The sequence below is a fragment of the Protomyctophum parallelum genome (genome assembly GCF_964188405.1).
Source record: "Protomyctophum parallelum genome assembly, chromosome: 9".
NCBI lineage: Eukaryota > Metazoa > Chordata > Actinopteri > Myctophiformes > Myctophidae > Protomyctophum > Protomyctophum parallelum.
Genome location: NC_139706.1, coordinates 5,553,079 through 5,567,785, shown reverse-complemented (window position 1 = coordinate 5,567,785; position 14,707 = coordinate 5,553,079). Strand labels below are relative to the sequence as shown.

The 14,707-nt window shown below is 44.1% G+C and overlaps 1 protein-coding gene across 1 annotated transcript in view; it reads right to left on the bottom strand.

Moving 5' to 3' along the window:
- The window catches only part of LOC310864673 (calsyntenin-2-like), a gene marked incomplete at both ends in the record, with an annotated part of 273,876 nt that overhangs the window by 75,772 nt on the left and 183,397 nt on the right, over positions 1–14,707 (bottom strand). The window contains 1 exon segment of the mRNA XM_083773375.1: positions 7,795–7,944. Within this exon segment, the coding sequence (XP_083629501.1) occupies positions 7,795–7,944 (150 nt within the window).

Genomic DNA, 14,707 nt, shown 5'->3' with positions numbered 1-14,707 from the left:
TGTGTGTGTGTGTGTGTGTGTGTGTGTGTGTGCGCGTACATGTGTGCTTGCGTGCGTGCGTGAAGCTGTGCACCTGTAGGTGGTTGTCTATGTAGAGTGTGTGGAAAGTGTAAACCGTGTGAGGTTTCATCATTACACAGAGCATCCTTCATCCATGCTTCACCATCAGTATGAGAGAGGTTTCATCATTAACCAGAGCATCCTTCATCCATGCTTCACCACCAGTATGAGAGAGGTTTCATCATTACACAGAGCATCCTTCATCCATGCTTCACCATCAGTATGAGAGAGGTTTCATCATTAACCAGAGCATCCTTCATCCATGCTTCACCATCAGTACGAGAGAGGTTTCATCATTAACCAGAGCATCCTTCATCCATGCTTCACCATCAGTATGAGAGAGGTTTCATCATCACACAGAGCATCCTTCATCCATGCTTCACCATCAGTATGAGAGAGGTTTCATCATTAACCCATTCTGACCTGAGATCAGATTCATACGAGGTTTCCGCCGGACACACACTGGTCTGATGAACCCATTCTGACCTGAGATCAGATTCTAAAAATGTCAGTCGCTCTTCGATTTTTCAAAAATAGCAGACCTACAAGCTCGTATCGCGCCACTCGGTGGCGCGATATGAGCTTGTAGATCTGCTATTTTTCAATAGCTAAAGCATAACATGATGCCGACACCAAAATGGGTGCCCGGTCAGAATGGGTTAACCAGAGCATCCTTCATCCATGCTTCACCATCAGTATGAGAGAGGTTTCATCATTAACCAGAGCATCCTTCATCCATGCTTCACCATCAGTATGAGAGAGGTTTCATCATTAACCAGAGCATCCTTCATCCATGCTTCACCATCAGTATGAGAGACAATCTCCATTTATTTCCTCTCTACCTACACTCACCACACCCACCACGTCCTACACCCCTCCCCCGCCTTCTCTCTCTCTCTCATACCTTAGTAATGAATGATGGTGCTCTTTCGTCTTGTGTCAGATGAGGAATCTTTCCTCCACTTTATTTTCCTTCTTCCTCTTCCGAGGACACAAAGACACTTAGCAGTTAAATGGTATAAGGGCTGCAGCAGTCGGAAACAAAATGTAATTCCTCACCTTCTTTGTAACAGCACTTCTAATTTACTCTCTCTCTCTCTCTCTCTCTCTCTCTCTCTCTCTCCCCCCCCCTCCCCCTCCCCCCAGGCGTGTCTCTGTAATCGTTGTTGATGAGTGTCACCTGGGCTTGACAGACGAGAGTGGTCCTGCAGAGGAAAGCTCCAATCTTGACAGGAAGAGAGGGCTCCAATCTTGGGCTCAAGCAGGGAACGTAATCTCTCATAGATAGGTTGTGTGTGTGTGTGTGTGTGTGTGTGTGTGTGTGTGTGTGTGTGTGTGTGTGTGTGTGTGTGTGTGTGTGTGTGTGTGTGTGTGTGTGCATGCGCGTGTGTGTGTGTGTGTGTGTGTGTGTGTGTGTCTGCGTGTGTGCATGTGATGACTTGTACAGTATGGTGTATACTGTATGTCCTCTAGGTGCACAATCAACTGTTTGTAGCACTAGCAGCATGTGTGCGTACGTTTCTAATCTCTCCGTCCTCTTCCCTTCCCTTCCCTTCCCAAACCCTAACCCCCTGGCCTCCCCTTCTGCCCTCCAGTCACTCCTCCAGTCTGACAGAGAGGGGTGAACCCCAGTGGCAAGGCCTCCTCCACCTCCCCCATCCATCCTGGGACCGGGATGGACCAAGGGCCAGGCCAGCCAGCCAGACACACGCGTACGCACGCAGAAAGAAAGAAAGAAAGAAAGAAAGAAAGAAAGAATGCCTTTTTTTCCAGGAAGTAATGCAGCATTCACACTATAGACAGTCTGAGATTACAGAAGGAATGAGGGAGGAGAGGAAATATAGGAATGAGTCCCATTTATTCTTCTTTATAGCTCTTTAATTCTCCTTCTGCTCTTATCTGACATCAGCCCCATTGTATGCTGGGTGCGCACATGCACGCGCGCACGCGCACGCACGCGCGCGCGCGCGCGCACACGCACACTGCTTTCAACTGTGTATAGTGCGCTTCTGTTTGTACATGGATATTAGGGGTGTAACAATATAGTAACTGCAAACATTTTTATTTCAAGAATAGAATAGAATATATATAGAGTATATCGTATCGTTTCACTTTGTATCGTATCGTATCGTTTTGCAATGCAAATGATTGGTATTGAATGGTTTTGCAATGCAAATAAGCAATTGTATTATTACTAAGCACTTGCATTGCATTTAGCAGTAAAAATGGGTTTCATTACATTTCAACGCTATACACTTGGTCTATCGATAAATGTGTGTATTCTCTGTGTTCACGGTGCAAAACGGCATAATGTCCATAATGTTTTCAAATATAATGTCCATGTATTTGCTGTCAGCTGAGTTCTTGAGCTAACGAAAAGGCGACGATCCGAGCACTCAAAAGGTAAAAGAAATTAGGAGAGAGTGGATAAAAATACGGTAAGTCACTTAAAAAGAGTCTTCATCAGGGCAAGTAAGACTCTTTTTGAGTCGAAACATGTTGGCTTACTTTAACTTTTCTAAATAAAGTACAATTGCTTTTATCCACCCTCTCTTCATTTGTTTACCTTTTGAGTGCTCGGATCGCCGCCTTTTCTTTAGTATTCCAGTCCCACTGATCCTTAAAGCACCAGCCTATACTTAACTTTTTTCTCCCTCCAGCAGTTCTTGAGCTACAGAGAAAACTGTCAGTTGAATAGACACACGACACAGACATGTATAAGACAGAAGCATAAACATTTTTCTATCTTTCTATGTGGAAAATCCACACATTTCCGTTTTTTTTTCAAGCCTGTCACTTGTCACATTAAGCAGAAGCCTTCAATGGAGCTTGAAAATATCCACCGCGTGATTAAGTATGCCTCTAGTCTAAAGGATTTCCATCAAACCAACCAAGGCAGTCAATGTAAATATGGCTCCCTCCTGCACGGCATCTCTGCTATTCAATTACTGCCACACACACTGCTGCTGCTGCTGCTGGCAATGCTTGCCTCCACCACCCCAGCCACCACCTTCTATAGTTCAGAGTCTTACTTACTTATCGCATATACTACCCCTTCCGGGGCAGAGGTCGTCAACAACCGATCTGCAGACATCTCTGTCTTGAGCTGTCCTCTCTCTCTCTCAGTTCAGACTACAGAGTCTTGAGCTGTCTCAAAAGTTTAACTCAATGTTAAACTGAAATTCATGTGTGGATGGCTCTGAACTGAAGCAAACTGAAATACAATTTGTTTGCATGACTCAAGTTAAACTGATTAAAATGACTTGCTATGGTGCTATGTAAAGCCTACCTATGGGGCGGGGGGGGGGGGGGTTTGTACATGGATATTATGGGGTGTAACAATAATAGTAACTGCAAACATTTTTATTTCAAGAATAGAAGTATATCGTATCGTTTCACTTTGTATCGTATCGTATCGTTTTGCAATGCAAATGATTGGTATTGAATGGTTTTGCAATGCAAATAAGCAATTGTATTATTACTAAGCACTTGCAATGCATTTAGCAGTAGAAATGGGTTTCATTACATTTCAACGCTACACTTGGTCTATCGATAAATGTGTGTATTCTCGGTGTTCATGGTGCAAATCTGCATAATGTCCATAATGTTTTCAAATATAATGTCCATGTATTTGCTGTCAGCTGAGTTCTTGAGCTAAAGAAAAGGCTGGCGATCCGAGCACTCAAAAGGTTAAAAAAATTAGGAGAGAGTGGATAAAAATACGGTAAGTCACTCAAAAAGAGTCTTCATCGGGGCAAGTAAGACTCTTTTTGAGTCGAAACATGTTGGCTTATTTTAACTTTTCTAAATAAAGTACAGTTGCTTTTATCCACCCTCTCCTCATTTGTTTACCTTTTGATTGCTCGGATCGCCGCCTTTTCTTTAGCCCATTCAGACCGGGCACCCATTTTGGTGTTGGCATCATGTTATGCTTTAGCTATTTAAAAGTAGCAGATCTACAAGCTCATATCGCGCCACCGAGTGGCGCGATACGAGCTTGTAGGTCTGCTATTTTTGAAAAAAATCGAAGAACGACTGACATTTTTTAGAATCTGATCTCAGGTCAGAATGGGTTTAATCAGACCAATGTGTGTCCAGTGGAAACCTCGTTATGAATCTGATCTCAGGTCAGAATGGGTTAGTATTCCAGTCCCACTGATCCTTAAAGCACCAGCCCATACTTTACTTTTTTCTCCCTCCAGCAGTTCTTGAGCTACAGAGAAAACTGTCAGTTGAATAGACACACGACACAGACATGTATAAGACAGAAGCATAAACATTTTTCTATTTTTCTATGTGGAAAATCCACACATTTCCGTTTTTTTTTCCAAGCCTGTCACTTGTCACATTAAGCAGAAGCTTCAATGGAGCTTGAAAATATCCACCGCGTGATTAAGTATGCCTCTAGTCTAAAGGATTTCCATCAAACCAACCAAGGCAGTCAATGTAAATATGGCTCCCTCCTGCACGGCATCTCTGCTATTCAATTACTGCCACACACACACTGCTGCTGCTGGCAATGCTTGCCTCCACCACCCCAGCCACCACCTTCTAGTTCAGAGTCTTATACTTACTTATCGCATATACTACCCCTTCCGGGGCAGAGGTCGTCAACAACCGATCTGCAGACATCTCTGTCTTGAGCTGTCCTCTCTCTCTCTCAGTTCAGACTACAGAGTCTTGAGCTGTCTCAAAAGTTTAACTCAATGTTAAACTGAAATTCATGTGTGGATGGCTCTGAAGCAAACTGAAAAATACAATTTGTTTGCATGACTCAAGTTAAACTGATTAAAATGACTTGCTATGGTGCTATGTAAAGCCTACCTATGGGGCGGGGGGGGGGGGGGGGGGGGGGCTTGCATAGCATGCCAAATCTGGAATTTGCTTTCGTCTCGCTTCTTAATATTTCTCTGCATGTTTTGACTTGTAGTGATGGCTCAAATTGTGAACGTTAAGCACGAGGACTTGCTGTTTGCAAAAATAAGTAACCAACAACTTTACCTGGCGGCTGTAGAATAAGTATAAGCACACAGCTTTACCGGCGACTTTATAGCATGTGGCATTCAGAGATTGTCGAATAATAGTATGGCTATATGCGAGACTATACTTGGTGGAGGGAGATATAGCGGAAGTGTGGGTGGGTCTTATAATGATGTGTTGATAAGAAGACACAGGAAAAGTGCAAGCTGGTCTTCAAACAGAGAGGATTAATGGGGAGTTGATAGGCAGTGTTAAATGTGACTGGATGCACCCACACACGTCTTGGCTGGCATCGGTCTGTGTGTCCCTGTGTGGACGCGTGCGTGCGTACACCCACGCAGCCAGAGTTTCCTGCTGGCTGCTGTGGTGCCATATGGACCTTTTTTAACCCATTCTGACCTGAGATCAGATTCATACGAGGTTTCCGCCGGACACACACTGGTCTGATGAACCCATTCTGACCTGAGATCAGATTCTAAAAAATGTCAGTCGTTCTTCGATTTTCCAAAAATAGCAGACCTACAAGCTCGTATCGCGCCACTCGGTGGCGCGATATGAGCTTGTAGATCTGCTATTTTTAAATAGCTAAAGCATAACATGATGCCGACACCAAAATGGGTGCACGATCAGAATGGGTTAATTGAGTTTTGTAAGACACATGCAAGCTGATTCCTGGCAACCTTTGTCATGGCTTTTGTCACTTGACTTTCATTCCATTATGAAAACTATCTGCATTATAACAAATTGCTGAGCACCACTGTACACAAATCAGTCATTATGAATGTTATACTTTGTGAAATACGTTGATATGACTAGAACAGGCTGATATGACAAAAGGACTAGAGTCTGATAATATGTAATCATGTATATTGATTGCATATACCTTTTATATCTAGCGTGACAAACATCACAGTATGACTATGCCGTATACATGTGCCTTTTACAGCAGCGCAAAGGATAATTTATGTCAAAAATGACTTAAATCCAAAGATTCAGAATCCTCAAATACTTGTCTATCATTCATCTAACCAAATCTGACCGGGCACCCATTTTGGTGTCAGCATCATGTTATGCTTTAGCTATTTAAAAATAGCAGATCTACAAGCTCATATCGCGCCACCGAGTGGCGCGATACGAGCTTGTAGGTCTGCTATTTTTGAAAAATCTAAGAGCGACTGACATTTTTAGAATCTGATCTCAGGTCAGAATGGGTTCATCAGGACCAGTGTGTGTCCGGCGGAAACCTCGTATGAATCTGATCTCAGGTCAGAATGGGATAAGCATGTGACTGGATATGTCGACCGGGTGTTGTATAGAGGGACAGGTCACGACTGCACACAGTGAGGAATGTTTTTACTGACCACACCGTGTGGTCAGTAAAGACACTGTGTGGTCAGTCCCCCTGGCTAACTTTAGCATGCTTAGTATATTTCCCCCGATATGAAAGCTACTCATCTTGTATCTTATACCCCTCTTCATAATCGTATACCATACTGGCCTGTCATATATAGCTCACCAGGTATACTGCACACATTCTTTTCAATTTGGTGCTCTAACTGCAGCTGACATTTCATCCACGTGTAATGCCTGGTTCCCCAGCCTGTCTGGGAGGAGAGCTGTTCCACTTGTCAGTGTGAGGCTGACATGGTCCTCATTTAACCCATTCTGGCCGGGCACCCATTTTGGTGTTGGCATCATGTTATGCTTTAGCTATTGAAAAATAGCAGATCTACAAGCTCATATCGCGCCACCGAGTGGCGCGATACGAGCTTGTAGGTCTGCTATTTTTTGAAAAATCGAAGAACGACTGACATTTTTTAGAATCTGATCTCAGGTCAGAATGGGTTCATCAGACCAGTGTGTGTCCGGCGGAAACCTCGTATGAATCTGATCTCAGGTCAGAATGGGTTAACCCAGCTCTCTCTTTATCATTTATACCACATTGCCAAACACAGCTCGCCCTGTGGGATGGCAAAGGGCTGGAACGTAAAGAGACCATATACTGTACATTAGAGCCACACATCTTAACATAACACAGGATCCACATCACGTATTCTTCATTAACACCTTGAGTGCATGACTGCCATCTCTCAGCACGTTCCATCCTGTTCACTCTTGCGAGTACAAATTAGATCCATGGTTATTTTGAGCACGGGTTACTATACGTTTTGTTCCACTCATGACGCACGCACGCACGCACGCACGCACACACACACACACACACACACACACACACACACACACACACACACACACACACACAGACACACAGACACAGACACAGACACAGACACAGACACACAGACACAGACACAGACACACAGACGCAGGCACGCACACGTATGCACACGCACACTCTTTTGCCAGGGCTTGTTAGCAGCTACTGTAGATCACTTTCTCATGTGCAAAGAGCTGTGTTGTCTGTGTCGTCGTGTTCTCAGATAAAGTGCTGGTGATCGCAACTTGACAGGCCAATTCCTCAGAGACCGAGGCAGGGAGTGGGATGAGACTGCTGGGACGTGGACCAAGGCAACAGGAGAGAGCAAGAGGCAGAGAGAGAGAGAGAGAGAGAGAGGTAGAGAGGTACAGCGAGCTACCATGGTAAAAAACCCAGACGCGCATGAGGCACCACAACATGCTCACTATACACACGTGAGATGGATGAAACACATTCAAGAGGCTGAACATCGTTTGTACAGAGTTGAACAAACAGTGGTAACGTAACGTAACAGTGCAGTGCGTGTGTGTGTGTACCTTGCCAGCCAGGCTTGCAGACGGGCTTGACGTCGATGCAGACGGGAACGCTTTGCGAGGCTCTCTTCTGGCCACAGTCCCACGCCGTCACCTGGATCTCATACTGCTGCTGCTGGTCAAAGGTCAGCTTCTCTGTGTTACGGATGTTACCTGGTTTACAGAGAGGACAGATGAGAGCTCAGATGTTACCCTGGTACGGCGTGCATAATGTCGGCTAGACACACAGTATAGGGTGCGTTCGGGAAATTCGCACTGAGCGCACTGGTGTGCCCTCTTCTCGTTCGTTTATTCAGTGCACTCGAAAACATCAGCGCTGGAAGGGGGGTGCGGAGGGTGCTCCAGCACCCCCTGCTGGTGGAGAGGAGAATTTTTTGACATGTCTATCAGAGCGTGCTGAATGCAGAATGCACAGCGAGTGAGTTGACAGATAGACACAACATGACGAGACAGCAAAAACCTATTGTAGTTTTACTTTCACCTGCACCAGGTTTAAAGAAATCTAACCCAAACAACAACACAATAAGAGTCACATACTGTTATTATGATTAACTCGCTTAACTAGGTCCTAAATAAGTCATTATTAGGCCAATTATACCCGAATAAGACCCGAAGTTTTTCGCGCTGCCTCGCTGCGATCGGCCGCGATATCCCTCCCACCCTTCAGCTCCCCCTGGTATAAATACCTTCCAGCGCCCCTGCTCGAAAATCTAGTGCGCTCCACCCCGGGTGTGCCGATTGCCTGCATTGACCGACCCTATACTCAGACGATGGGGTTGTTCAGTGTGAGTGCGTCACTGCAGTGCACAAGTGTTCACAATTTACCGTGGCCCCTGTTTTAACTGGTCATTCGTATAAACAACCAGGGTTTGGGTTTTGGGTATAGGGTGTCGGGACTGTTAATACGTCGGACCAAACACCAGGGAGTACCAGCTCAGGTGCCTTGTGGTTAGAGTGTCCGCCATGAGACGGGGGGGTCGGGGTTTAACCCATTCTGACCTGAGATCAGATTCATACGAGGTTTCCACTGGACACACACTGGTCTTTATTAACCCATTCTGACCTGAGATCAGATTCTAAAAATGTCAGTCGTTCTTGGATTTTTCAAAAATAGCAGACCTACAAGCTCGTAGCGCGCCACTCGGTGGCGCGCTATGAGCTTGTAGATCTGCTATTTTTCAATAGGTAAAGCATGACATGATGCCAACACCAAAATGGGTGCCCGGTCAGAATGGGTTTAATCCCTGGCCGAGTCATATAAAGAAGACTATATTAAAATGGTACCCATACTACCCCAATGCCTCTCTGCTCGGCCCTCAGCCTCAATGGTTAGATTGGGGGTAAGTCCATGTGACATAATGTACTATAGTCAGTGAAGAAAGTAGTCCGCACACAGGCTTTGCTCCAGTAGTGTTTTATTGTATTTAAAACACCATTAGTAGATACACGAAGTTTCGGGCCGTGAACGGCCTTCATCAGGTGATAGTGTTTAGTATGTGACACCTCCCTTTTATCAAGGTCGTCACGTCACGTGACTGATGTTGACTGGGTAGGTATTTTACAAACACCAATGAGTGACATGATAAATATGAATAACCACCACAGCAAGCACGTTTACAATAATGCAACACAGCTACATTCTCAGTCAGAGTGAGTGAGAATGTGAGTGTGAGTGTGAGTGAGAATGTGAGTGTGAGTGTGAGTGAGAATGTGAGTGTGAGTGTGAGTGTGAGTGAGAATGTGAGTGTGAGTGTGAGTGAGAATGTGAGTGTGAGTGAGAATGTGAGTGTGAGTGAGAATGTGAGTGTGAGTGAGAATGTGAGTGTGAGTGTGAGTGAGAATGTGAGTGTGAGTGTGAGTGAGAATGTGAGTGTGAGTGTGAGTGTGAGTGAGAATGTGAGTGTGAGTGTGAGTGAGAATGTGAGTGTGAGTGTGAGTGAGAATGTGAGTGTGAGTGTGAGTGAGAATGTGAGTGTGAGTGAGAATGTGAGTGTGAGTGTGAGTGTGAGTGAGAATGTGAGAATGTGAGTGTGAGTGTGAGTGTGAGTGAGAATGTGAATGTGAGTGTGAGTGTGAGTGTGAGTGTGAGTGTGAGTGTGAGTGTGAGTGAGAATGTGACTGTGAGTGTGAGTGAGAATGTGAGTGTGAGTGAGAATGTGAGTGTGAATGTGAGTGTGAGTGAGAATGAGAATGTGAGTGTGAGTGAGAATGTGAGAATGTGAGTGTGAGTGAGAATGTGAGTGTGAGTGAGAATGTGAGAATGTGAGTGTGAGTGAGATAGATCAATTCGTTTCAGAGGTATAAAAAAATCTGTAGTTCGTCGGACCATTTGGGATTCAAAATAAGAGTATGCACTGAAATGACTTTGCACTGGCGGAGGGTTAATTAATTAATAGTGGCAGTTGAGTTGATGACAAATGTTTATACAGCGAAGATATTGCTGGGTATAAGAACAGTCACTGCACATAATCAGTTGGAGAGCTAAGGAGAAAATAAATAAACAAGAAATGACTCAAGTCATTATAAATGATATCAGCTTGCATTCCATTGTCTTGCATATTGTACCTTAGTGGGGATAAGGATGTAATTTCTCTCTCTATACTATACAGCAGTGAGCCAGACTAAAACCACCCCAGCCCATTTACGAGGCCTGGTATCATACCAGCATGTGCACTTAAGCCTCTCCAGCTGGAAACTGCCCATAGATCCGAAGTCCCGTTAGTCCGATCATGCACTGCTCCCGTGCTTGCGGCTAGGTTTAGGTTAGGGTTAGAGATAGGGATAGTAATTTCGGAACAATGAACCTCCTGACTAATGACACGGCACCCTCCAGCTGATCCAAAATGCCGCAGCTCGCTTGGTCTTCAACCAGCCAAAATTCTCACATGTCTCCCCCCTGCTCCGCTCCCTCCACTGGCTCCCGGTCGCTGCCCGCACAGAATACAAAACTCTGATGCTGGCATTCAAAGCAACCAAAGGTATGGCTCCCCCATATCTTGCAAGTATGATCGAACCCTACAAACCCTCCCGCGCACTCAGATCAGCCAACGCAGGGAAGCTGGAAGTACCCTCACTAAAAACGCCGGGACAACGCTCCACACGTCCCAAACGCTTCTCCCTTCTGGCTCCAAAACTGTGGAATGCACTTCCCATTGCAGTCAGAACTGCAGCATCACTCCCAATCTTCCGCCGTAGTCTGAAAACCCACCTTTTCAGACTCCATCATGGCCCATAGCACTTACCCCACCCCCTTATATAGCATTTCTGTAGACTTAGATAGCATTTGATACAGACTTATAGCATGTTATGTAGACAGCACTATAATTGCATTGTATGTAGTCATAGCACGTCATAGTACATAATGTATAGCATAGTAGTATAGATGTATAGTTTACATGTATAGCTTCATTATATAGATATTCCACTGTTACTTTCTTAGCTTACGCATGTTTCTTGATAAATGTTTTTATGTGATCTATTCCCATGCTTTTTTGTTCTTGCTTAATGTAAGTCGCTCTGGATTAAGAGCGTCTGCTAAATGCCTAAAGTGTAAATTGTAAATTGTATCATATCCCTCACGCCGGGTGCAGAGAATGAGAGGAGCTCTTGTACTCCTAATGCCTCCCTTAATATTTGATGGCTGTTTGACTACTACAGATGGTTGACAATTCATGGAGACGACGAGGCTGCCAAAGAGTGTGAGCGGACTATAACCCATTCTGACCGGGCATCCATTTTGGTGTCAGCATCATGTTATGCTTCAGCCATTTAAAAATAGCAGATCTACAAGCTCATATCGCGCCACCGAGTGGCGCGATACGAGCTTGTAGGTCTGCTATTTTTGAAAAATCGAAGAGCGACTGACATTTTTTGAATCTGATCTCAGGTCAGAATGGGTTCATCAGACCAGTGTGTGTCCAGCGGAAACCTCGTTATGAATCTGATCTCAGGTCAGAATGGGATAAAGAGCTTTGGAATGACACGCCGCCGCCTGCTAACAGAGTGCACGTCCTGAGTGTCAAAATGACGGGGTCCATTGTCATGTATGTGTGATGCCCGATATGGACCAGAGGTTTCCATGACACTATAGGGAGCATTTGAACATGTGGGGGGATGTTGTTGATCATCCCTGTATTGCTGCTGGCCATATACAGTAGCCAATTTGGCATGCAGTTTAGAATCACCCCTTCCCAGGTGATTCTAAGAGACATCTTGGACATAATGTATGTGTCGTGAATTCGTGATATCTTGAAAAATCAATGTAATAGCAAAATGAGCAAGACTCTGAACCCCTAACTGCTCCCGATGTGCAATGGTGACAACCCACCATGACATTACAAATAAAAAACTGAGCGATAGAGTTGCAATTAGCCCATTCTGACCGGGCACCCATTTTGGTGTTGGCATCATGTCATGCTTTAGCTATTGAAAAATAGCAGATCTACAAGCTCATAGCGCGCCACCGAGTGGCGCGCTACGAGCTTGTAGGTCTGCTATTTTTGAAATATCGAAGAGCGACTGACATTTTTAGAATCTGATCTCAGGTCAGAATGGGTTCATCAGACCAGTGTGTGTCCGGCGGAAACCTTGTATGAATCTGATCTCAGGTCAGAATGGGTTAGAGCCTCCTGAGCATTATTCATTATCTCTGCCAAGCCAGAACCGCCAGGGGTAGGAGATTATGCTTTCGCCCCAGTCTTTGTCTTGTTTCCATGTCGTGGACTTGGCTCTGTACACATGTTCCCCTCTTCTCCTTGCTCTTGCTGGGTGAGTCGTCTTTTTGCCAGGCTATGACCCTGCCTCCTTTATTGAGGGTAATATTATACAAATAGGCTATACTGTAGCATAGCCTATATTATTTGCCGTGTTGTGGAGGTGAGCAATCGCCCATTTTGGGCCGGGAACCCCTTTTGGTGTTATGCTTTAGCTATTGAAAAATAGCAGATCTACAAGCTCATAGGCTTGTAGGTCTGCTATTTTTGAAAAATCGAAGAACGACTGACATAGAAACATGGCTTTTTCAGAAAACTGTCAGGATGTAGAAGACATTTTTTAGAATCTGATCTCAGGTCAAAATGGGTTAAATCGTTAAATATTTGGATTGACAATTTACTGTCTCGCCATGCACTGTTCCAGTGCATCTCTATAGCAAAGATTGTAAACTAGGAATGACACTTGGCTCTGCACCGTGCGCCATTTTGCACCAGATGTATGATAGGATACACCAGATGTATGATAGGTCACACCAGATGTATGATAGGATACACCAGATGTATGATAGGATACACCAGATGTATGATAGGGTACACCAGATGTATGATAGGATACACCAGATGTATGATAGGAAACACCAGATGTATGATAGGATACACCAGATGTATGATAGGATACACCAGATGTATGATAGGATACACCAGATGTATGATAGGATACACCAGATGTATGATAGGATACACCGGATGTATGATAGGATACACCAGATGTATGATAGGATACACCAGATGTATGATAGTTTACACCAGATGTATGATAGGTTACACCAGATGTATGATAGGATACACCAGATGTATGATAGGATACACCAGATGTATGATATGTTACACCAGATGTATGATAGGATACACCAGATGTATGATAGGGTACACCAGATGTATGATAGGATACACCAGATGTATGATAGGATACACCAGATGTATGATAGGGTACACCAGATGTATGATAGGATACACCAGATGTACGATAGGATACACCAGATGTATGATAGGATACACCAGATGTATGATAGGTTACACCAGATGTACGATAGGATACACCAGATGTATGATAGGATACACCAGATGTATGCTAGGATACACCAGATGTATGATAGGTTACACCAGATGTATGCTAGGATACACCAGATGTATGATAGGATACACCAGATGTATGATAGGATACACCAGATGTATGCTAGGATACACCAGATGTATGATAGGATACACCAGATGTATGATAGGATACACCAGATGTATGCTAGGATACACCAGATGTATGATAGGATACACCAGATGTATGATAGGATACACCAGATGTATGATAGGATACACCAGATGTATGATAGGTTACACCAGATGTATGATAGGATACACCAGATGTATGATAGGTTACACCAGATGTATGATAGGATACACCAGATGTATGATAGGATACACCAGATGTATGATAGGTTACACCAGATGTATGCTAGGATACACCAGATGTATGATAGGATACACCAGATGTATGATAGGATACACCAGATGTATGATAGGATACACCAGATGTATGATAGGATACACCAGATGTATGATAGGATACACCAGATGTATGATAGGATACACCAGATGTATGATAGGATACACCAGATGTACGATAGGATACACCAGATGTATGATAGGATACACCAGATGTATGATAGGATACACCAGATGTATGATAGGATACACCAGATGTATGATAGGATACACCAGATGTATGATAGGGTACACCAGATGTATGATAGGATACACCAGATGTATGATAGGATACACCAGATGTATGATAGGATACACCAGATGTATGATAGGATACACCAGATGTATGATAGGATACACCAGATGTATGATAGGATACACCAGATGTATGATAGGTCACACCAGATGTATGATAGGATACACCAGATGTATGATAGGATACACCAGATGTATGATAGGATACACCAGATGTATGATAGGATACACCAGATGTATGATAGGATACACCAGATGTATGATAGGATACACCAGATGTATGATAGGTCACACCAGATGTATGATAGGATACACCAGATGTATGATAGATTACACCAGATGTATGATAGGATACACCAGATGTATGATAGGATACACCAGATGTATGATAGGATACACCAGATGTATGA